General features: G+C 35.3%; 1 protein-coding gene across 1 annotated transcript in view; it reads left to right on the forward strand.

Annotated features, from left to right (window-relative positions):
• The window catches only part of LOC139977512 (uncharacterized), a 31,257-nt gene extending 9,003 nt beyond the window's left edge, over positions 1-22,254 (forward strand). The window contains exons 4-16 of the mRNA XM_071986866.1: positions 7,827-8,156; positions 13,150-13,200; positions 13,983-14,084; positions 14,797-14,821; positions 15,596-15,639; positions 17,503-17,673; positions 17,955-18,062; positions 18,283-18,485; positions 19,091-19,210; positions 19,415-19,523; positions 19,813-19,909; positions 20,009-20,108; positions 20,335-22,254. Coding sequence (XP_071842967.1) covers positions 7,827-8,156; positions 13,150-13,200; positions 13,983-14,084; positions 14,797-14,821; positions 15,596-15,639; positions 17,503-17,673; positions 17,955-18,062; positions 18,283-18,485; positions 19,091-19,210; positions 19,415-19,523; positions 19,813-19,909; positions 20,009-20,108; positions 20,335-20,355 — 1,481 coding nt within the window. The 3' untranslated portion in view covers positions 20,356-22,254. The remainder of the gene's footprint in view (positions 1-7,826; positions 8,157-13,149; positions 13,201-13,982; positions 14,085-14,796; positions 14,822-15,595; positions 15,640-17,502; positions 17,674-17,954; positions 18,063-18,282; positions 18,486-19,090; positions 19,211-19,414; positions 19,524-19,812; positions 19,910-20,008; positions 20,109-20,334) is intronic.
• Positions 22,255-25,839: the final 3,585 nt, after the last annotated feature.

Here is a 25,839-nt window from a genome sequence, read left to right on the forward strand (position 1 = left end):
CCAGCTTATCATTGTCCGTAGGATTGTTTTTGTCTGTATATGTTCTGTTTGTAAATCTTCAGTAGCAGCTGATCATAAATGTAACAAATGTTAAGAAATTATAACAGTGTCACATTGTTTTAACTGATAAACGGGTACTCACCCTTACTAGTTTTAACTGATAAAGCCAATAAAATTGGCTGAGTTATGAATTACAAATTGATATCGTTATGTACTGTAATGCCGATCACGTTGTCTCATTATGTATCTGCAATATACCATGATCATCCCGTTCATATACATTTAATGTACTAGGGATGAATATTGTAATCATTTTTATGTAAAACCCTATAAGTGCTCTAGCAATTCTGACAACAACAATTGCAATGGAGTATCGTGCCTTCACACCCGATTCACCTAGTCAGTACAGTAGAAACTGTTCAAACTATTGATAAATTTGCCAGTAGAAACTGTCGAAAACGACATATGTATTATATGCACGTATAGTATCTACTGTAATATTGCTTAGCAGTAAGCATGACAAAGCTTTGTTAGCCGGATTGTTTTATGGCTGGAAGGCGAAGTCACAGAAATTAATACTGGTACTCCGACCGACAGTGTTCAATGGTTACGCGTACGTAAAGTATAATTAAACTTTCACCAAAAATGTCTCAAACGAGAAGGGAAACACTACCCATCAAAGACGTGAAGCAAAATTTGTGCCTATCCTAGAGAATTCGCATAGGTTTAACATTCGCCGAATTAGCACAGAGAATACCATAACCACTGTAAAATCTTGAAAGTTTAGACCACAGTAAAACAAATAGTTCGCGATGATACCAAGATTAGAGGACTCAGTAGTCAGTAGGGCGAACAGCTGAAGAGAACTGTAATTCCAACGCCTGCATCAACGAAAGCTTAAATGTAAGTTACGATGCCCCAAGTCGTAAGTTCTGATTCATTTTAAAGTGACATTATATAACAAGGAATCAAATATGATGGTGGATCCATGCCTGGCCAATGCTTGGTAGATGTTGTCTAGCCAAACGTGAGGCCTAGCCTTGAATAGACATAGCTAACTTAGGACTTGCGTTAACGTAGCATATACCATAGCACGTTCTAACGTAGGCTAGGCTTGCTGTGGCACTGGTATAGGTTAGTCTAAGGCAGGACATAAACTTAAGTCAAGGCATATCTTGTCAATCTGTATGCTATAACCTAGCTTGTTCCTTTCAATCTAGAGTTTGTTAATGATAAATGGGCTTAGCCGAGGTTAAAAATTAAAATAGCCTAGCCTGTATAATAAACTAATACCTTTTTCTATATGCGACAAGAACTGCCTTTAAGTTTAGGTCCTAATATTAAGGTAGCCGTAGGCTAGGCTATTTTTATAAGGTTTGCAAAATGTTGGTCCCAAAGAGTAATGTTGAAAACGACACATTATCAAACATATCTGTGTAGCCAAATCAAACTGACTATCTCCAGCCCAAATTTGGTCAGAAAGTCACATAAAACCGTCAACGCCCAACAATGACTTGAATGACAACAATGGGAGACGATCCAATATTCCACGACACATATCAGTATGAAGGGAGAGGGGGAGAAGGACGTTACAGTAATTAATCAAATAATTGTTATTTTTAACAGCATGGCCCACAAACAGAAACCGTAAAAAAAAACTGTACAGCAAATGTTAAAAAATCACGCAATTGTGCAGAAAACCGGCCACTAGACAACACGACCATATATGTATCCATACATCGTGTGAAATCTAAAATTCAATAGCCTTATCCGCACAATAATAATATTAGAAAAAGATATGGTAACAAGATCTGACACATTAGTAGTCCTGTTACTTACTATATTTTCGTGCAGCCCTATTTTCATGCCGTACTTATATATGGCATTAATCCTACATCTAATTTTAACTGGAATAACTAATGGAATAGGTGTCCCTGTCATACTTATACTCAACAAACCAAATACTCACAGTTTGTGTAGTGAAGGCTTGAGACAAAGGTACAGTAGTATCACATATATATTCATTTCCAAATACAAAAGGTGTAGGCTAGACTTTATAGCCAATACAAGGGCGTAGGAACCGGGGGCTTGGGGGCACCGGCCCCCCAGTGAAAAATATGGGGGCGGAAGTATCATTCCGCCCTCCCCCCTCTTCGCAAGTCAGAAAACCCCTTTTTCATTTCCAAATGAGAAAAACAATCTCATTTGGAGCACCAAATTGCATCTAAGGCCAGGTGAAAATGCAAAATTATTTACAAAATGGAGTGGGTGTTGAAGTGTGCTATATTGCACCAAATTGCATCTGAGGCCATCAGTCTTCAGCTCCCACCCCCCCCCCCCCCTCAAAAGTACCTTCCTACGCCTTCTTCACTTACAATATTAAAGCCAGATAGTTCAGTCACTCGAGAGCCAAAAGATTATTTAAATCTTTCTGGTGCCTCAAAGGCAAGCAGAAGTGCAGAATTAAGAATGTGTTAGGAACAGTGTATCCCAGCCTGCCAAACAGCACCTGCAATGATCATGATGGGCGCATTGCAGTGGGGGACTTGGGCCAGAAGGATGAAGAAATCAACAATGGCAGGAATTCCGCCCAAAACTTTACCGTGTATTGTTGATGGCCTGAACATTGTTTCTTCATAAGACAATTGACAAGTTGTGAAAACCTGTCTTCACCACTTTTTCTTTTTGTTTGTAGTTTTTATGACTGAACCTTCATACCAGTGATGAGTCCGCAGTGCACGGTGGACCACCACAAAGGACTATGGTAAACGTGTTCTGATTGCATTTAAATTGTCACATCAATCTAAGTAAGATTTTTCTTTCATCTTCATTTTCCTAGCATAAAATATATTATATTGGTGTAGATCAAGTACTGAGGATATAACTGCTTTCATTGAGGGTAGTTCAGATTCTTTTTGAGTCGTATATGAGAAAATCTACACTATTTTCTTTTGCTGATGACGTCAAACTATTTGTAAGTTTAGATGTCATGTTTGGCCTTAAGATAGATTGAGATTCCACATTCTCTCCAGAGACCATTTTTATGCAGGCTTTAGATAGGATTCAATAGTTGGTCACCTAATTGCACTCAATTATCTAGGTAGATATATCCTAAATTGTTCATTTATGCAAAGCAAATATCATCCTTTTTCCAAAATGGGTGAAACATTATGTTGTTTAGTTGACCTAAAACGTGTAACCTTTCAGTTTGCAAATATGCAATGGAGCCTAACAGGACGATTCATGTCAAAATAATGATCTCTAACATCGTTTACATGTACTGACTTGTAGTTCTTTTCCTTTCCTTTCCTTTCACTTAGAAAAAAATGACACAAAACCTCAAGCAAGCAAAGGGACAGAACATGCACTGAAAGGAATGTTCATTACCAATTCTGTTTTACAAGTACCCCATAGTTTCATGCACGGTACAGTCATCAAACTGACATTTTCAACGTGTGGGTTGTCATTTCAAACACAAATCTGCAGTCCACTTCAAGCAAGATTGATGAGATGAGGCTGTTAGATGCCACTTATATACAGTGACTACAATGGCTGACTTTCATGTATATAAAGATCTCATACTACATGTAGTGGATCCTCATATCAAGTATGATGTTAATCCAAGCTTTACCGGTGCATTGTTACACCATGGACACCGCACAGTCTCTGGGAGAAAGAGGACAAATGCGATATATTGTGCAGAAAACAGTACTTATGTCGAAGGGGACAAGAATGGTATTGCCCCATTACACCATGATGTCACTGTGAATTTGTGTACCCTGGGAAGGGCAGACTCGGTTCCAATTGAGATTATTCGAACTCATGCAATCAGTTAACTACTTTGAATCTCTTTTAGACAATCTATAGGGGAAGGTTACGCTGCTTACAGTGCTATAAGTTTGGTGCAAATAGTATAATGGTGCAGACTAGTGACGTGGAATCATTGCACAGTTTAAGATTTTATCATTGAAATATAAACTGTTTGTTTTTTAAAGTTGTAGTTATTTTAAACCTTCTTAAATGGTACAAATGTTTCATTGTCCTACACAATTCATGTACTTATGTTTAAATAATTGTTGTAGCAAGTTTGAAAACTATTGTTCAGGCAGGCATTAACAGCTTAACAGGTGCATCTTGATCCATTGTTCACATTTGTTTGATATTTTGGTTAAGACGATTTCGCTACATTGAATGTCAATGGTTATAACCACTTCGGCAGTTAAAAAGGATTTACTGTGACACAAACTTGCTGCTCCATAAAATTGGTAATATACAATATAAATTGCTTAGTTTCTAAATCATGAATAAGAGCCCCATCGGGTGGCTATACCTGTGTATGTACTCTAGCACACCAGCCAATATCAGGTGTTATGTAATTTACGATGATGATAATTGTACAATACAGAAGGGATTTGGAAATATCAATACAGAATCAACTTACATATCATTAATGTTTCAGTGATGAGCTCTGATGGTATTGGTTCCTTTGTGTTTTATCCTTTTACACTGCATGTAACTTCTGTCGTAGACTTAGGTACTGTTGCTTTCAGGCGTAAGTCAAAGCGGTTACCATTCGTAATGCTTTAATTTTGCTGCACATTATAAGCAATGGAAATATCCAAGTATATTGTTCGTGGACGCACTACGTTAGCTCCACAGGTACAGATCAGCTCCGATGTAGGAATCTCATCTTGTTTTCAGGACAAGTGACATTAGGGGGAATGAAGCAATCCAGTGTAAATGGTCCTGGAAAAATTGAAAGCAAACCGAAATATAAATTAATTAAGAGCAAATTTCTGACTTTGTTACTTTGTTTAAAGTGAATATACCATTTTTAAAAAGTATGATTCAACCAAATTAAACAAATGCTGTATTACTTGTCAATGTAGAGTTAATTAATAATCAATGCTCAGCATGACACGAAATCTGGACCTTGATATACCTATATATATAAATCTGGAGTATATTTACTATTTTTGGTCAATTTCTTTGCCGAAACTACATACGTGGTATGCAGATCCAAAATAGTGAAGACAAGAAACCTTTTGAATTGGCAGAAGACGAAAAATATTGAATTAACATACATCAAAGTATGTAACGTTGCAAACGTATAAACTGCAATGTACCACTTAGATGAACATCATAATCATACTTGGTTCGTGGATTCACCATATTGCTTAAAAGGCCCCGATTGTTAACTGTCGAGTTCATCTAAAGTCAAGAAAGGTCATAGTCTGAAAACTTGTTAGCAAGATAAATCTACAAGTAGAGGTTGGATGAAGTTCGTACGTTAATATGGGAATCCACCTTTATGACTACAAATAAGCTTTACCTCCATGAACAAAACAGGATAAGTATACATGAATATACATATCAAGTATGAAGTTCATCATGATATTTAAGTGATCGTCTCTACAAAGATGTTTCAAAATTTGACCTCTAGACCCATCTACTCGCGAAGGTAATTCCACATTCTTAATAAGAACTTGTAATGGCTTGCCAAATTATACCATTGAAGCAATGAGTCTGATAAACTGCACTGTCTTGGTTTGTTGCAATCTTGTACAAAACTTCGAAGATGAATCATAATGCTATCATATGTATGTCACAGATCTTCATTGACTTTAAGCAACCTGTTGTGCGGTGCATATAATCAAATGGCTCTCTTATCACTAAAGATGTATCCATATATGAAGTATTGATCCAACCTTAGCCGTTGAAGTTAGAATCACTCAAACTCAAAGAAGATCGCATAGAATTCTTTCTCTTCCGACAGTAGAGCATAAGATAATATCCTCTTTCCTCTGTTTCAACATTTTAGATAAACTGAATATCGTGGCAGGACTTGGGTTATTCACGTTGTTAACACGTAGCTCGAGACACACGTTTATGCACTAATTCAGGAGGGTTTGACAATATATCTCCATTGATAACGTGACCTTTGGTCATTTAGTTTTCAAAATGCGTTGTAAACTAGTAGAGTTTGATATCCTACATCAAGAAGTTTCTTTTAGCAACGTTTAACAATTTTTTGTTAATGTAACACTCATGTTTTATAAACTAACATAGTATGAATTCCACAACGTTTTGAGGGTTTCGGCATATTTTACATTTTGGTATGCGCATGATGACAATACAATTGTTTGTTGTTGTTTTTGTTTTTTTTATATTTGACATATGATGTTCTTTTGTCCCTATGACATCTTAGGTCTTAAACCTCTTACATAAAAACTATTAAAGTTCAAAAGTACATATTTCATATTTTGGATGTTATCCTTGCTTTTGAGGTGAAACATGCCCACCAGAAATATCAATGGTATTCTTTTGACTACAATTAATTAATCTGAGATGAAGCAACATCTATAAGTATCTCTTTTATGATTGCTGCAATGGCTTAGTCCAGTTCACATAGAGTACAAGAAATGACACCTTATTTTTAATGCATTAACGTTTTACCAGTGATATGAAATATGATACACCAAACCCGATATATACATATATATATATATATATATATACATATATATATATACATATAAATACATATATTTATATAGGTATGTATATATATATATATATATATATATATATTTATATATAAATATACATGGTATCCATTTTACCTGGTTGTTCTAACGTCGGATACCCCATTCACTTAATTAGACAGGGTTTTAACTGGGCCGATAAGTTGAACCGTGAGTCCAAAAGTCCTAACACACGCATTCCGTTTGTTACCAATAACAACCCCCACATCGAATCTTTTATGAACTCTATCAAACAGGATCTTGCTGTGTTCCAAGTACCTCCATGCTAGCAATTCGTCAACCCCCCAACCTTAGATTTCTACTCACTTCCGCCAAACTCTCTTACTCAGTTTCCACCTCCGCAGCTTATTTATGTTGCAGTAAATCTCCATGCCAAGTTTGTCCCCATATTACCCCAGGCACCTTGGTCAAAATTCCCAATGTTGACTATAGTCTAAGATCCCCTTCCCTCTATTGTGATTCTAATAATGTTATTTATATTTTCTTCCTTGTACTTTGCAAAGAGAGCCATTATGTAATTGAAACAGGTTCCTGGTTCCGCTTACGTTTTAATAATCACAAACAAGTTATTCGTAATAATGTTGCTGGATCCCCTGTTTCCGAACATGACAATCTTTATAGTCATTCTCTCAAAAACCTAAAATGGATTTTAATTGCGTGCCCTGGATATTTATTGCGTCCCGGACACAGAATCCTGCATTCCTAACAATTTTTATTTACTATATAATTGCAAAAATGTACGTCCGTCACAAAAAAAATGTACGTTCGTCACAATCGAACTTTAAAAATATTGTGAGTGATAAAGGTCTCAACAGCTTGTTATTGATATGTGTAGTTAAGAGTCTTCTTGACAACATAGTAGTTTTTAATTGTATATCCCATTACTTTTCACAGAAATTTGCAAAAGCATAATACAATCTGAAAAATTCACTTTCTCTGGGTACGTCTGTAACAGGGATTTTTTTCAGTATTTTTGTACTTTATTTGGATGGACAAGGATTGAAACTCCATAGAAGAATTGTATAAGGCAGATGTTCCATACAACCGAAATGAAAAGTAATCTTCTTATATAGCCACTGATATATGGACCCACAAATTGTCCGAAATGTACGTCCGACTTTACGGAACTGCCATTCAGTTGGAGAAGAATTAGACAAGCCCTTAAGTTGAACTTCCTTGCCCTCTTTTGAACCTCACACAAACATTTATCTGTAGTAAGCAGCACAAGCTGATGTTACTTCAAAACTCATAATATTTTGATTTCTGTGGTATTTTCTTCAGTGCTTGCTAAACCAACAGTCATGAATGGCTCACAAGATGTAGATGCACTGGATGTTATTGTTGGAACATCATATGATCTAACCTGTTCTGCTACTGGAGCTCGATCTGTGAATAACTTAAGCCTCATGTGGGATCCTTTACTTGTAGAGAAAACTCCTCTTAGCGTTACAACTAATGGTGACTACAAGAACTACAGCATAACATCTACATATACTGCAGTGAGAGACATCAGTAGTGTCACCTGTCAGCTTACTGGATATGTGATGCAAGATGAAATCGATGACCAACGTATGGAAATTATATCACATACAGTGAATCTTAATGTTCGTAGTAAGTAGAACACAAAAACTGTATATCTCTTATATGAACTTACAAATATTTCTTTATTTTTATAGACAAGTACAGTAAAATCTCTTTTTGTACCCATTATCGGCCTGTATTCTTTTTACCGGCAAACATTAAACATTTCAGTTTGTTATCAGTGTTGGTACTTAAAAATTTCCATCTACTCCAACCTTGGTATCCTATGATTTTATATTCATATTTGGTACGTGAATGTGCCTAATTTAGTACAAACCCGTTTTGTTTTCTGCAGAGGTCAAAGGGCAATTGAGTTTACCAATTACCATAGTTTGACAAATTTGTAAACATGATAGCTCAAAAAGTAATGCGTTGATGGACTTTAAACTTGAATTGTGGCTCTATCTGATTGAGTATTTAAAAAGACTTACCTTTGTTTCCTTTTCTGTAGAGGTCAAAGTATGGAAAGGAAAACTATTGCATTTCATATGTGGTATATGGATCCCTCTTAGAGAGTGCAAGAGCCCTAAATAATAACAGCTGGGTTTGTGTTAACACATGTTCAGTAAATTTAATCAGATTTAAACTTAATCCTGATTAAAACAAAATTTAATCATACGACTTTTGTGCATCCAGACATAATATTAAGTACTTGCTGTTTAATACTATTGCTAAAGTGATTTCCTGGCAATGCAGGGGAGGAGGGGTAGTAGAATGATGGACGCAGTTGTCCAGAATTGTTGTCCAATATACATACTGTTGTTGTAATCCAGGGGAGTAGGGGTAAAGGAATATTGGACTCAGTTATCCAGAATTGTTGTGCAATACATTTCGTTGTGTAATGCGGGGGAGGAGCGGTAAAGGAATGATGGGCTCAGTCTCCAGAATTATTGTCCAATACATACCGTTGTTGTAATGCAGGGAACGAAGGGTAGGATAATGATGGACTCATTTGTTCCGAATTGTTGTCCAATTCATAATGTTGTTGTAATGCGGGGGAGCAGGGGTAGAAGTATGGTGGACTCAGTTATTTAGAATTGTTGTCCAATTCATACCCAGGGGCGGAGGGGCAGGGGAATGATGGTTTCAGATGTTCAGTATTGTTGTCCGATACATGTAATATGCAAAAAATCCAATATTGCTCCACTCCACAAGTGTACATAGATCACTACAATATTTTAACACATTCGAAATGTAAAAGTTTCTCAAGCTGTCACATTTTATCAAAAGTGAGAATCTGAATAGTCTTTTCAAAGAACAGCAGACAATAAAAGTAGAGTAGACAATGAAAGTTCTTAAATGGGCTCATTCGTTTTCACATTGTTCATGTAGTTTTCATCCTTAGACAATAAAGTTCTTATTGAATCGGCAAGGTTCTTGTCGGAGAGTTATAATTTCGGAATGAAAAAGTTTCTCAAGCTGTCACATTTTATCAAAAGTGAGAATCTGAATATTCTTTTCAAAGAACAGCAGACAATAAAAGTAGAGTAGAGAATGAAAGTTCTTAAATGGGCTCATTCGTTTTCACATTGTTCATCTAGTTTTCATCCTTAGACAATAAAGTTCTTATTGAATCGGCAAGGTTCTTGTCGGAGAGTTCTAATTTCGGAGGATGTGCAAGCTAGTGTATCTATTCATGTTAATTCCAAAGGTTTGTTCAGAGCAATACCAATCAATCGTTCGAAGATCGACTTTGTCACAGCGCTTTTACCATTTCCCCAATCTTTGTATTACAAAACGTGAGGAATTAAAAACAAACTGTTAGGGGCCGAAAGTCACTATAACCTCTTAATGGGTAGACAGTATCAATAGGGCAGGCATGGATAGGTCAGTACCATATGGAAATAAATAACAATACCATTTTTTTTTTTACTCCTGGCGGTGATGGTGTATGTATATATAGTGTGTATACATGTGTGTATAAGAGGGGGGTTGTGGTTGGGTTGGGGGAGGTGGGCGTGTGCGTACGTGACACTTGCTGGTAAACACCATTACTTGGATTAACCTGGTATTTGAATCCATCTTATTGATTACAAGAACAAAATTCCTTTTTATTAAGTTCACAAGTCATTTGATGTCAAAGGAGCTTAAAGTATGAAAACCTTGTAAAAACAATAACTCAAAAAAAAAACATCTCCATCGTACTCAAGGGTAAACATAAGCTTGTGAGGATTTCATGGAAAATTGGTTCTTCACTCGGCTATGGTAGAACTATCAGCCACTTTTCAGGGACCAAGAGCCAGTTTGTTATTTAAACGAAGATACTGTGTTTTTTTACCTTGACGATAGTGTAGGGCTTGTTCAGCCCACGAAGAACTTTCACAAGAAAGGCTACCAGATAAACTTGTCATGTATGAGAGCCTATTCATGAGCGAAGACTTGTTTTTAAATGAAAAAGACAATAACCACTATTTGGCGAGCGTAACCACGATTCAGTGCGCCATTACCATTTATTTACTTGTCACTAATAACGCTACATTGTAGTCTCTGTAAATGTAGCAGGTAGTACAACATATAAACACTAATATCCAACTTATTCTAGGCACATACATTCTGCATCGTAATGCACTTTGGAAAATGACAATTCTGTGCAATACAACATTTCTCATAAAAAAAGTGATGAATAACCTAAACTATATCACATAATCATTCAAATGCACTGCACCCATGTTGTCCGCAACAAATCCCAAAGAACATTAGCAAGTACTGATGCCACTGCTTTGGCTACAAAGGTAGCTTGTATACAAAAACTAAATAGCTAGCATGGGAGAACCTGCACTGTACCTCTGAGCTGTACCTAGCTCGAACACCTTTAAGTTAGCAGTCTATTTATCAAAAATATTGAATTGCCATCTTCATTGCAAATAATAGTTCTCCAAAATCTACTATGTCGCGTTTACGCAACTTATGTTTCGATGAGAATCTGAAATTGTTTGCACAAAATCACGATAACAAAAGTGTTCAAAACTCCTCAAATAGTGTAGATTGTGTGCAAAAAGTAACGTCAATCATGTAGGAAATACCCCGGTGAATCATTAATAAGATCTTTGACCACCTCTAATGTATTTGCGTTCTGACTCCAAACTTTTTTCTTCTTGACTTCTTCGTGTAACCAAACCAAATTATATTTTAACGTTGTAAGTTTATGTCACCAACGTGAAGATCCGATTCGAAAACTATTTAACTTTTATCATGTATATTGTCCTGTATGACAAAGATATTGGGTCCCAGTATTCCAATTCGAATTATTAATCATCCAAAAATTGAACGATTGTCAGATTACATATGTGAAAGTTAATACACTTGTCACTGGTTCAGTCCTTAATATTCAAAATCAAAATATGTTATAAAAGTATAAGATACAGTTATTCCCACAAAATATACCTACAAATTTGACTCGATCAAAAATTAGGAAAAAGAAGGTAAGACAAGTATGCACACTTACACATTGTAATGCATTTAATGTTTGATGAAAGTAATTGTATGAATTCACACATGGACCATAGGATATGAATCGTTAGTATATTTTTAACTTAAGAATAACCCACTTTCATATAGAGACTAGCCTGATTATCCTCATTACATATAAGAAATGCTGCTGCACTTATCGTCGGTACATGTATTAGTCGTTGAAGAAGTAAACAGATATTATTTTATGGACATGAACGCTGCATTAAGTAATTCAAGTCTCTTACATATCTTTGTGCATACATATCTTAAAAGTTGCTTGAAACAAAAACTGAATACATGAAACACAGGAGTACTTTTACAACACACTAATAATACTTCTGTTTAATCAGTAGCAAAGCAACGAGATGTGTAATTTGAAAGCAATTTCAATGCTGACACTTGTATGTTTTAACATTTCTTTATTTTTATTTCATTCTTTTAAATGTTATGAAAAGATAGCAACTTTAAGCAAATTATGTATTTCACTGTAAGTATTTTTATAGAAAAACTTATGATAACGTAGTAACTTACTGTGATTTTGTCTATGTATTTCCTAAATGCGCTACATGATATGTAAGGCCGACGTTTCATGGTTTCTTTAACTTTTAAGTTATGTTACTCAAGGGCGGCGGAACCGGGGGGCACAGGGGGCACGTGCCCCCCACTTTTCCTCAGATTAAAAATGTGCCCTTTTTCTACATAAACATTTCTAAATAAAAAAAAGAGTTTACAAAGCGAAACCCACGTCGAATGAAATATTTCGGGAAGTTTTAAATGTTTAGTACCACAGGCGTAGGAGCCCAATTTGATTTGGGGGGGGGGGGGGGCTGTAACGACTTGCCCTAAAAATATTACCAAAATTTTTCGCGCGCTACGCGCGCGTTCAACACCTTAATGTGCATATCGTATAGGCATGCGTTGGTTATTACATCGCATGCCAATAACATACAATCATTTGCCGTATTATAACCCTTCCAAATTGGTTATAATTATTCAAAAAAGTCGTTACAATAATAATGATCATAATCATATCAGTTTAACCATTGAAAAACACATAGAAAATTACTTTTCTTTCAGTATTTTGACATATTTCATTTGCTTTCATGCATGTATCGATCGCGTGTGCAGGGACTTAGACTTCATAATGATTTCACCTCATTTTGTCTTTTTCCTTGTTTCCCAATTTGCACATTAGATACTGCAGTGCTAGTATGCATTGTTTCCTTGAGGGGGGGGGGGGGGGGGGTGGCGTTGATGGAGTGATGTGTATACGCAAATAAGATAATACAATAAGAGTTATGAAGGGTACTAAATATCAGGCTGCATCAGTCCAATCGAATTTCTGCAAAGTGCCCTTCGACGTTGGTGCCCCCCCCCCCCAGATTAAAAGTGCTTCCGCCGCCCTTGATGTTACTTCTACAATACCGACATGAAATAAGGAAATATGCTTCTTAACGTTCTACTCCACAATTCGTGTTTTCTATACTGTTTATTATGACTTAGTCTACGCGAAAACATGCGAATTCACATATTCATATCATTTTTCATAAGTTGTCCATTCCAACACTTGCAGCTAACACATTTACAACTGAACGACCATCTACTACTGATCCTCAGTCTACAGGTATGTTTTTTTTTTAAGTATTTCATATTTAATTAGCTTTCATTGATAAGAATCGGGTTGGGAAATTAAACTCTCATCTGGTTTATCGGATTGGTATTGCAATGAGTATGTTATGTTTACAGAACTTCTGCCTCACTATGGACGGTTTGAATACCAGAATAATTTACTAATGTTAGGATGCAGAAAGAGGTTTTAAAGTTTTATCGGTATAGGTTGTTCGTGTTAACGGGGACGTGTTAGTGTACATATTTATTTCGATTTAGGAACTTAAAGACTCTTAAACATATCCCCGTGCTGTTCTGGGCCTTACAGTCACTATAAGTTAAGCAAATAAATTGAGGGTAGAGACATATGTTTCTGCATTATTACAAAAAGTACTCAAACAACCATCAATATCCCCGAAACAAATTTAAATATGCCTATTTGTATTCTATCATGAATTTCGATGATATCATGATAAAGATGAATAAAAGAAAGTATTAATAATTGAATTTCCCAAAAGGAATAATTTTTTTCTTGGCTGTTTCGGGACATTTTTCATCATTTGCATCATATAAATATATGATGATCATTGGAAACTAACTGTTACATAAGTGAGTAAAACCAATCACCACGTGACTTATACTCCGTCTTTGTGGAAGAAAACATACTTCAGTAATTTGTTTTAAATGGCAAAGTTTCAATATTGTAATGTGTAAATAAAGCAAATTATGTTTGTCAACTTTCTCAATGGTAGCGTGAATGTTGTTACAATCATAAAAGTATTCTTTGCTTAATTTCAGTATGCAACAATACGAGGCTGATGACAGTGTACATAGTGGAGGCTATCATCATCATGGTGTTAATCCTTGTAATAATTTATTTCATCGCACGCGACCGACTTGGTATGATGTTTACTTGTTGTCCTAAATACCTGTTTGTAGTCCTGACTAACATTTTCTAAGGTAACAAAATTATCACAGATCGTCACAGATATAAGGAAGGTGTCAACATTAAATATATTTGTTGAGTGTCTATTTTGTCTTTATTTAACATTGTTTTATATTGTTCAACGTAGATCGAAGCAATATATAAAACATGGAGCGATAGTAGAAGTTAAAACAACAAATATTTTTTTTAAATATCTTGCATAGAGAATCGGTTATTGAGCACTGATTCATCCGCTTGTGATAGGCGACTCAGAATAGTTTAGTAATCCTACATAAATAATGACAAAATATAATAAAACTATTAGTAAACAGTATCACATTTTATATATAACATGCAGTCTAAAAATAAATTATTAGGTTCTGGTAGATTTTCATCTATCACACTACCAAATTAGGTATCAATAATTCGAAACTATTATTGCAACTATTTTTTAATCTGCTCCTTGAAATCCGTACAAAATGTTGCGCCTGACAAACTGGCCGATTCGGATATTGAGCTCCAACGGGTGGCAGTAGAGCAATGTCTTGTTGTTTGAAATAAACCCATATGCATGTACATTCCCCTAAGTAGCAAACCCAATGCTTGGAGACATTTTATCTTGAAATAGTTTCAGATATTCAATGCACTAGCAGTTTCAATTTATTTTCTTGTATTTGTTTGATAAAGGACACGGAAAGAAACTAGAACCCAGGTAAGAATACTCTGTTCAATGTTATAACCCTTCCAACTATGCAGGGTAAGGACAGAACCACTAGTATGGGTTTAACCTCTCCGTCGCTCATCCCTTCCCCCTCCCTCCTTTTCAACCTCACACAAATATTTCTTAGCACAACCTTGAGGTTAGGGCTACTTATGTAAACCTACCCTAAATTCTAAATATGTCTTAGAATGTACCATCTGACATCATAGTTCTACATTTTCCTTCGGGGAGGGGGGTGGGGGCAAAGTCCTTCACAGGAGCTGACTTGAACGACCCCAGGGTAACACCCTTCTATTATAATAATTCATCCCGTCCACTATTCCTCGCTACCTAAATAAGTTGGGAGAATTTCGGAGTATTATTTATTAGTACAATATTTCGTTTAGAGCTACTTGTAAAGGCTTAAATGTATGGTGTCGGAATGCAACATTTGAGGTTTAATTCTTTATTTTTTTTTTCTGGGAGTGGACCCCCAGACACCCTGCATAGTGGTCGGCTGTAAGTGTAGCCCCCTGCTTTGTAAATGCCTTTATTCGCCTCTAGTCCTTCCACAAGAGTTCAGCCTCATACCTTAATCAGCTGGGGGAAAGTTCAAATTTGCCCATCCTCCCTACATTTAAAATCAGGTGCACGCATTTGATCGAAAAAGATCCTACAAAACCTTGGTTTGATTAATAGACATTGCACAAACTAGTGTTTGCTATACTATTAGTTTTCTTAAAACGGAAAAGGTCTATCAATCTGGATTACTTCTTTTGTTTTTAGATCTACTAATCAAATAGAGGAGTTGAAAGGAACTGAAAATAGAGGTATTTGTTTTTTATGAACAATGTTGAAATTCCGAGGATGTTTATGACTTAATATGACACTCTACTTGTTATTATGGCATTCCAGTTGCTGATGGACCCAAAATGAATGGTCCAGCACTTTCTCGGAAAGCGATCCTAGTTTGAAAATATGAAATGGGAAAGAAAAATGTACCTACTCCCAATATTTCACCTTTTTTACTGCATGTTGTACTGAACGTGCAACAATGTGGTTGTAACATATAAATTCAACCATTAAAAAGAAAAATGACGTAACCTGTAATCATACAATACACAAAACTGTGATCGTTAAAGCGGTATTGCATATGGTTAACGTTGATTAGTTATTAAAGTGCTGGATTTCTTCTGCATTTTTTATAGAAATATCATCCTAGATTATTGTAACGGGAAGATATTAGTTATATTTTATTGATTCATCTGACCAAAACAGATTGAATGATTTTATCATGGTAATTTAGCTGAGAATGTGTTTGCAACTGCTAGTAGAAAGGGTTATATATGCATACAAAATTTAAATTGTGTTTGCGTTATGCTCATTGATGATATTTAAATATAATATCCGACGACGTTTCTACAACCCCGTCAATTGATAAGCGGCAGATGTGTTTAAGAATCCATTCTTAAAACTCTTAAAATAAAAAGTAAAAGTAGATCGAACATACTGTGGATTGATAGCAGCGTTGCTTAATGATCAAAGAAGGTTATGATGCATTTTATGTTAATTCATCTGCCATCGGAATATCTCCTTACCGAGGTATAAAATGTAATCGCTGACATATATTACTGATTTTTGCAGATGGAAGAATTTTTGTAAAAAAAAAATGAATGATGGAAATTCTTTATGGAAGGTTAAGTTTAGAGAAGGTTAAGTTAGAGTGATGCGGTATCAAATTTTATTTACCTATATATATATATATATATATATATATATATATATATATATATATATATATATATATATATATATATATATATATATATATATATATATATATATATATATATATATATATATATATATATATATATATATATATAGACATGTCTGATGGCGTGTGTTGGAAAGTTAAGAATATCCAAAAGGGAAAAAATGGAAAAAAAATGATACTTTCAATTCCAACTTTATTACTTAGAACGTTAAATAGGTAACAAAATATTTTGAGCGTTTACACGGCTCTTCTTCAGTTGTACATTCATTAGTACAACTGAAGAAGAGCCGTGTAAACGCTCAAAATATTTTGTTACCTATTTAACGTTCTAAGTAGTAAAGTTGGAAATGAAAGTATCATTTTTTTCTTGTGGATATATATATATATATATATATATATATATATAAATGAAAATCGTAATGAGTTGGAAAATCAAGAACAGTGAAAAAACTTTCAGCCTCCACCGGGATTCGAACCACGGGCCTTCCGCTCTGTACGCGGACACCCTAACCACTAGGCTATGGACGCTGATTGTATGTCCAGAGGTTCGAAACCGGTAAGGAAGGTCGTAATTCCACTGTAGGCATTTGTCACCTGTATCGAACAATACTAGTTCTGTTTTTGGTGACATATTTTGCCTTACTCTAGAGATCAAACATGATGCTAACCAACTCGAAATCATTTGTGATTCCTAAAGCCGGATCTCGAAATATATATATATATATATATATATATATATATATATATATATATATATATATATATATATATATATATGTTTCCAATCATCATCGGTGTGACAAAACCCTGCGCGAATGACAATTTTTTCAAGAAGTCTTATACCAGAAAATGTCTTAAGCTTTTAATATTGTATTTGGCTCTGATATCACACAAAGTCATGCTCCCGTCTTTATAGCTAACATGGATCTACAGGAGTTTAAAGTTAATAAGAACAAGAATCTTGAAGTCCCGGAGAAGAATGTGCAATTAGTTTCACTTTTACCTGGAAAGGGAATGTTGCAATATCACAAGGCTTTAGTTATGAGAGCAGCAGGAAATCTAGAAGCTGTGGTCAGAACCTTGTCAGGTATGTAATTTGAATGATATGTTAGCATTCTAAACGGAAGTAACTACTTCAGTAATGTTTAACAATAAAATATAGAAAGCATAACGCGTGAAAACAGCATGGTATTGTAAGGATGATGACTTGTGTTAACTTTGTGTCCTACTCAATATAATGTTATATAATATTATGTGATTGAAGTAAACAGCAAACACGATAATTAACTCAACTGATCAAAGTGTATAGTAGATGAGACAGTGGTAACATTTGTGCGCTCTATACTCTATTCACTGATTGCTTTACAGGTGATTCATCTTTGAAGATGAATAAAGTTCAAAGTTCAGAGATTCAATACATATTAAATCTACCCAGCGATAACAGTATTGTGAAGCTTCTCGGATGGTGTGATACAGGTACGAATAGCCACGCTGGTCAAAATGTGGTATTAACTATCAACCTTAAAAATTCAAACCCTTTCTTTTTATATATGTTATATTTATTATAATAATGATAATTTTAGGTAAAGACATAACATAAATTGATTTAAAGGTGATTATGTCTGTTCTTTTAAACTAGCAACATAAAACTGAATTTCATTCAAGTAGCCTTCAATGGTTAACACTATATTTTCAGTACCGAATTATCTGATTTGTGAACGTGTAAGTGGAAGAAACCTCTCAGATCACCTAACTGAAGAGTTCAGTCCCCAGAAAGTACATATGTATGGCAATACTAAACAGAAGCGTTTTAATGTTGCTGAGAAGGGAAATGCTGAACATCTACCAAAGTATGCACTTCAGGTGGCGAGAGGATTACAGTTTTTGACCAAACATAGGGTAAGTTAATCCTATCCAAGTGTGCTTATTAATTGGAGGAAGATATGTAAATTTGCGGGGAAACTGTGTTCATATTAAATACAAGGATACGGAAATGAAACCAATGATTTCAAAGAGCATTGGTCAAATCAGCATCAGATGTAGACCGTGTTGGATTTACTTAACAAAGTTAAATGTCAGGCAATTAATATTTACTTCTGTTAGATGATATTGGTTGTCTTAATCTGAATGCTAGTTCCATTAACGACTGCAAATTAATCAAGAAGCAGGTGGCTGACTTTGTCAAAACGTGTAATAAAAAACGGACTGGCGATATTTTGTTTGCGTGAAGTGTAGGTTTCTATGGTATGATCTAAATTTAAACTGCTTAGACGACCTATTAAGAGCCATCTGGCGTGTAATTATTACTTCCAAATAATATTTTGTTCAAACCTTTAAGGGGCATTTGTCTGATAATTAATGACACTTTAGCATCTACTGAGAACATTGGGAAAGGTAGTAACAGATTAGCTTTTTTCGATGAAACTTAAATCTGAACGATTCCTTTAATAATCGATGTAATACTTAATCACTGTAATGAAAAACATTTGTTTAATCTTCAACAGTTCGTCAGCCCCGGTCTACGAAGTAAGAAAATCTTGCTGGATGCTGCTGGGAGGTGCAAGTTATACGACTTTGTGTCGATGGAAAACGCAAAAGAGTGGACTAAATTATTTTGGAATGAGGTCATTATTTGCTCCAAATGGTTGTTTATAAGATAACTATGAAATTAAGTTGCAAGAGCTATATATACAAAGAGACTTTCTGCTCCCTTATTAGCCAATTGAGGTCCTCATTTATCCATAGAAAATGATATTTTAATTCGAAGTATATAGTCATTTTAAATGTTACAGTTTTTATTAAAAAATCCATACGTTTCTATCGCACAGAACGTTCCCTTTCAATGGATGCCTCCAGAGTTTCTCTTTCTTGAAACAATTTCTTCAGCAGGAGATGTATGGTCCTTTGGTGTTCTCCTGTGGGAAATTTTCAGTTACGGTAAGCACAGTTGACTAATATAATCGAATTTTGTAGTCCACAAACGACTGATTTACAAGCAAAAAGTAATTCCTGCATTTTCTATCTAACTTTATTTCGCACAATTTTCTGATTGTAAAATGCTATACTTTTATTTTGTTGTGTCTTAACATCAGTACAAACGCGCATATCATGTTTTCCCTATATGTGATGTAGACAAATATTAACCAAATATATTTTTGTATTTTGAAATAATGGAAAAGGAGATAACTTATTCTCACGGGATATTAAATTATTTACCCATGTGTAGGATTGGAACCGTACAAAGGACAAAACCAATCTGATGTCGAGAAGAGCCTTCGCGCTAAACGGCAGCTCCCACTGCCCGATAACTGTCCAGGAGCCATGTAAGCAAACTTTATATGTCCTTCTACTTACTGTGCTATCTCTTAACTCCCTGTTTATGTTTGTCATGTTTACATTGAATCCATTTAATCTCATCTCAGCTGGCAGGTGATGATAACTTGTTGGGAACCAACTGTAGAAGAAAGACTTAATATTGATGATGTCACATATAAGCTGGCTGCAATCTGCCATGAGGATAGGGTAAGAACAACAAACTAATAAAGTTATGGTTAAAATTAAATAAATTTTGCTTCAACCAAGGATTGCTTGTAAAACGATTGAGTTCTATCCCACATGAAACTTTTCGTAAGTTAAACAAAGCTTTGTTATCAGCCCTGTAAAAAATGCACGTTTTCTTCCTAGATAAGATAAATACCTCTGTGGTTCAGTACATCATTTTTATCGACTTCCTAACTTTTTGTCAAAGGAATATCAGGAAATCAGATAAGAAGACCTTTCATAGACGCAGGCATTTATCGCCGACTATCAAACTTGAACGGTGCGTATTGAAACCTTATTTGGCGGAACAACTACCGAAAAGAAATACTTAATATTGACTGATATACTTTGCTATTTTCCATCGTTTTACTTGTCTTCCTTACATTAATGTATATATTGATTTAAAGTGTCCGTACTTGGTAAGATTAAGTTTTCATACAGTAACATTATAGTGAAGATTTCTTAGAAGAACATTTTGGTAAGTGGAATATGCAAATTATTTAAATATTTAATTTAAATAGAAATCAACTAATGTAATCAACTCTTATAGTGATAATCTCTGAAAAGCAAATATGACGAAAGAATATGTTCGCTTGTGAAATAAGTGATGTGAAATAACTAAGTCAAACTATGAAGTATTATTACATCATACTAGAAATTATGTGAGTAATTAAACTTAAATTGTAACAGTAAAAGATGATAATGTTTTTTATTGCAACTGCGTGTAAAGTGTTAATTTAAAAATTAAACACAATGTGTTACACAGTGCTCATACGGAAGAATAGTTCTTTGCTTTCTTTTGCCCTCGTGATGTTTTCTGCAGAGTATAAGGCTCAACGCTAGCGTTAGTCCATCATGGTGTACTTCCTCTTGTTAACCTCGCAGAGAAAGAAAAACAATTGACATGTTATCGAAACAAAACACTGCGATCGTTTAGCTGTTGTTATGCACGAGACTATCGGGTAAAGATTAGGGGATTCCCTTAAGTTGTCAAAGTCGTATAAACGAAACAATTTCATTACTTTCAAAGGGAACCAGTCTATGAATTCACTTGTACGAAAATAGTGTTCGTTGAAGAAAAAGTGTGTGGTGCCCTTTAACAAAGATTACTGTTGCAAATATGGTGTTTTGCTGGAGCTGTTGGTGCTTACCCGATATCAAAATATCCATAAATTCAGATATATGATTGTTAATCATATATAAAATTTTGGTTTACTTTTTCAATACGAATTGGTTTCCGATTTCATCCAGCTTTAAATTGTTTGTTTTAATGGTATATTTAATTGATGGTAGCTAACAGCTCATAAAAAACGACATAAGTGGAGACACTCTGTATAACAACAAGAAATAAACATATGAAAATGTCCTTTTACTTAAATCGGTATGTAAATAACGAACTCAAAGTGTGATGAATGTCAGGCAGATAATCTGTCAGCCAGGTTAATATCCAATCAGAGTCACGGATATTGTTATATGAGCAACAAAGACAAGTAGTTGTATGTTTAACGAACAGTTGCATATGATTGTAGATGTCTCTGTGTGTTTACTTTATATAGGCCTACTTGATATATAGTTTTACGTAGTGTCATGTCGGCTAGGTATGGTAAGATGCACCTCAAGTTCAATCTGTATGAGATGACCAAATTGCATATGCCAGATCACTGGTTTTACGTCACCTATAGTTATTATCTTTGTGTATTTCTACATGCATTAAATAACAGGGTCTACCCATGCCAAATTGGGCTTGTATATATTAAAGCATATTTCCTACTTATTTTACTTTTACTTGTTAATTTGTTTACTTATTGCGGGAGATTGTTGACCCATTGTCATGGTTTATATCATTTATAATTATTATGTGTTGTCAATCCTATCAATGTGTGGTGACCATTCACAGGATGCTCCAAACTGCTTTACATCTGCAGCAGAGACGTGTTGAAAGAGATATTTTGAAATTAATTGTATTAATTCCCACAAAGTATATACTAAGGTTATGTTAATGTAGTCGACATCTTAGTGTGGGGCTGGTCGATGTCTGCACTAGGCGACGCCCGTAGGAGAGGTTGATAAACGCCGAAAAACCCAACTCATGTCCATCGATCCGATGGAAGATGTGATACGATGACGACGGTGATAATGATGAATAAATGAAAATTAATTTAAGTCTGTTAACAAGAAATAAATTGTCTTTAAATGTCTATAAAACTAGTATATGATATTTCCCCCTTACATAACAGATATAATATCATTTCTTCATGGATTACACTTAAATATCGTGAATTAAGAGAACCTATCCATTGTGGTATTGCGATTACTTCACAGCAGTTGTACGATAAAACGTATCATACAACAGCTTTGTGACAATTAATATGTAAAGTCAGTCAAAGAAGTTTTAAGAACGGGTTACAATTATTAACATTCAGTCACCTATAGTCGTAAGCCTACAGTACTACCCTTTTCCTTTATTTACTTTACATTTGCATTTGTTATTGCCTATTTACCAAGGTCTTGGGTAGCATCTTCTGTGGTTTACCTTAACTTTAACTTAACGTAGGTTGTAAAGTGCAATGATGAAAACATTCACATTTGGAAGGGATCTTGCTGGAAGATGACACATGAGACCATGTGTACCAAGAAAAAAGGGCAAAACCAGGGTATTGAAAATAGACGCAACACATTTTTTCCAAAGCCACAATCGATTCGGTATGTGTCTTGGAAGTGTCAGTCACTAATGGAAATCCTGATATGGGTATACGAAATGCTTGGACGACAGGTTGGATCAAACATTCTTTTCAGAGGGTATTGTTTTGAGCGAGGGTGGAAGTGAGAGGCAGCTGGAGAGAGGATGAGGGCGCAATGTTTATTAAGCTGTATGTTTACTGATCTTGGTGAACGTTTGTGTGAAACAGCAGCCTTCTGTTTGTATCCGAAACCTTTGTCAAGTATGTAATTAATAGGAGCACAAAATATGTTCGCTTACATTCGTTAATGAAGAAACTATTGTTATTATGACCAGTGGGGAACTTATACCGCATTGGAAATTCATAGTTACAAAATTTTTTGACGCCCGTCGATTTTTGAAGAGCCCTAACTACAGTTTTTAGTTTGCACGTTAGCGAAAAATTCTTGTAAGGTATTGCAAAGTAATATCTCAATATTTCATGCAACACGTTCTTCATCTGATGACCTGCAGAATAATGTATCTGCATGTCGCACAGAAATACCGTGGAACAGGAAGCCAAACCAAACAAATTGTCAGTTCAAGTCAATGAGAATAATTTTGAAACAACCAGTGTCTAGTTAGAAAACGTTCGAATAAATTTAGATTAAATTAGAATAATTCAATATCATTTAAGATAGATGGATGGATGGATGGATGGATGGATGGATGGATGGATGGATGGATGGATGGATGGATGGATGGATGGATGGATGGATGGATGGATGGATGGATGGATGGATGGATGGATGGATGGATGGATGGATGGATGGATGGATGGATGGATGGATGGATGGATGGATGGATGGACGGATGGACGGATGGACGGATGGACGGATGGACGGATGGACGGATGGACGGATGGACGGATGGACGGATGGACGGATGGACGGATGGACGGATCGACGGATCGACGGATCGACGGATCGACGGATCGATCGATCGATCGATGGATCGATGGATAGATCGATAGAGATTGATTTCGTCCATAAGATATGGAAATGTGTCGCCCTGCAGCAAAACACATGAAAAAAAAAGTTTTAAAGTTTCATACAGAATACAGTTAAATAGTAGTATTAACAAAACACAATGAAGTTGAATGAAAAGGTAAGAATATCAATAGCAACAATATCCATACATGTGAGAAAATATACACATATATACATATATATACAAATAATTTAAAAAAAACAAGATTATAAAACAAAAGAATCCTATCTAACAACCCTTAGGTTGAAAAGAGAAACAGAATTGGGTACAAAAGAAAACCTGAATCTGTTATGTTTAGACCGTGGCATGCGAAGTCTGCTGCCTGAACGGCAGAATACATAGTTCTGGAAAAGAGGATGTGTATGGTCTTTTAATATTCCATGGGTTTTCTGGTGCACCATATCAATGTAGAGTTCATAATATAAACAGTTTTCAAACAAATATCCCTACCAATAGTACGGCTGGCAGCCCTTACAACCTTCTCTAATTTAAACGAAGAATCCTTTGTAAGCAGCCCGTAAAAACAAATAATACTAGAACAACTAGAACAAGTCTAGAACAATTTAGAATACTAAGCATTAACATGCTTAGCATTCATATGGACTATTCTGTGTTAATGCACCATTGCATGATATCACCGTACCCTGCACATTGTTCAGAAATATCAATACAGCTTCGCTTTTAATTGCAGGCGCCTCATCAAAATTGATTGGGTTAATCAACAGTCAACCGTGCGTTTATCGCAGGATAATGCACGAACGGGGTTATATAATTCCAGTGATGCACGAGGTTTTCGAATGAGTACATCCAGCGATAGGCTTATACGCCCCCCCCCCCCAGTGAGTAATGTGGTTAACAAATCATCTCTAAAACCAAACACCCCTCTAACGTACTTTACTGAAGAAAATGTCATGGCATTGTTTTTCATTGTTGTATCATTTTGAAATCTTACGTCCAAAGCCAAAAATCATCTACCAATATTAGAACGAATAAAGCCATCCTGAGACCATTTGAGAAACATTTTGACCAATGTAATGCTCATTGTGTGACAACTGACCAAGGCAATTTATGGTTAAGTCACCCACCAAAAGGATATTAACTATGATGTTACTTCCATTTACTTACTGAATGAACATGCATTCTTCAAGAATACGTAGACATATTTTATATTGAGCCCCTTAAAAAGCTGCGGTGACCAAAGTTTGTTCATACAAAAATTAAATTGCAACGGATGTCTCACCATGAGACACGGTCACACTAAGTATGAGGTTTTTCCAAGCTTCACCTTTGGAGTTCTCTTGTTTACAAGGTTTTCAAGCTTGAACCTTAATCCCTCTTAAGTAACCTTTAACCCCTTCAAAAGCAATACAGTTCATGTAAAGAAATGAAGGTGGAATAACATTCGGAGTATGATGGTAATCTCTGCGTTACTGTCGTTTGCAAGTTTTGGAAAATTTTCTTACATGTTAATTACAGTTGGTCGAAACGTTATATTTTGACCACAGTTGACTTCAAATGACTTTTGACCTCGCTTAATAGCGAACGCACGGAATAAAAACTATCCAATATCACTTCAATATACTTTTACTACATTTTTTCAGCTCAGAGTTCTACGAGTTCAAAAGCTTTGCAATTATTTTTTTTCGGATTTATTACTTTTCGATCAGCTGCGGGTATCAACGACACAGGGGCGTCAATCCGTAGTAACAGGTAGGCGGGACCGAAACTATACATACAAACGCACACGCACACACACGTACACACCCATGCGCCATCATGAATGCAAAGGTTACGATTATAATCGAAACCAAAAACGAGGGCGTGTGAATACTTTCAAATATGATGAGTACTGAAATTTACAGTACACGTAAATCAAGTTTGTAATACTCGTTCTAAACAACCAGGATGAGTACAGTAAAATTTACTAGACTACGAGTACCATTACATAAAGGAATTATTTGCCACAAATATAGCACCAATAAAAACACCATGTAGTTATCAGCC

The sequence above is a fragment of the Apostichopus japonicus genome, chromosome 12 (assembly GCF_037975245.1).
Source record: "Apostichopus japonicus isolate 1M-3 chromosome 12, ASM3797524v1, whole genome shotgun sequence".
Taxonomy (NCBI): domain Eukaryota; kingdom Metazoa; phylum Echinodermata; class Holothuroidea; order Aspidochirotida; family Stichopodidae; genus Apostichopus; species Apostichopus japonicus.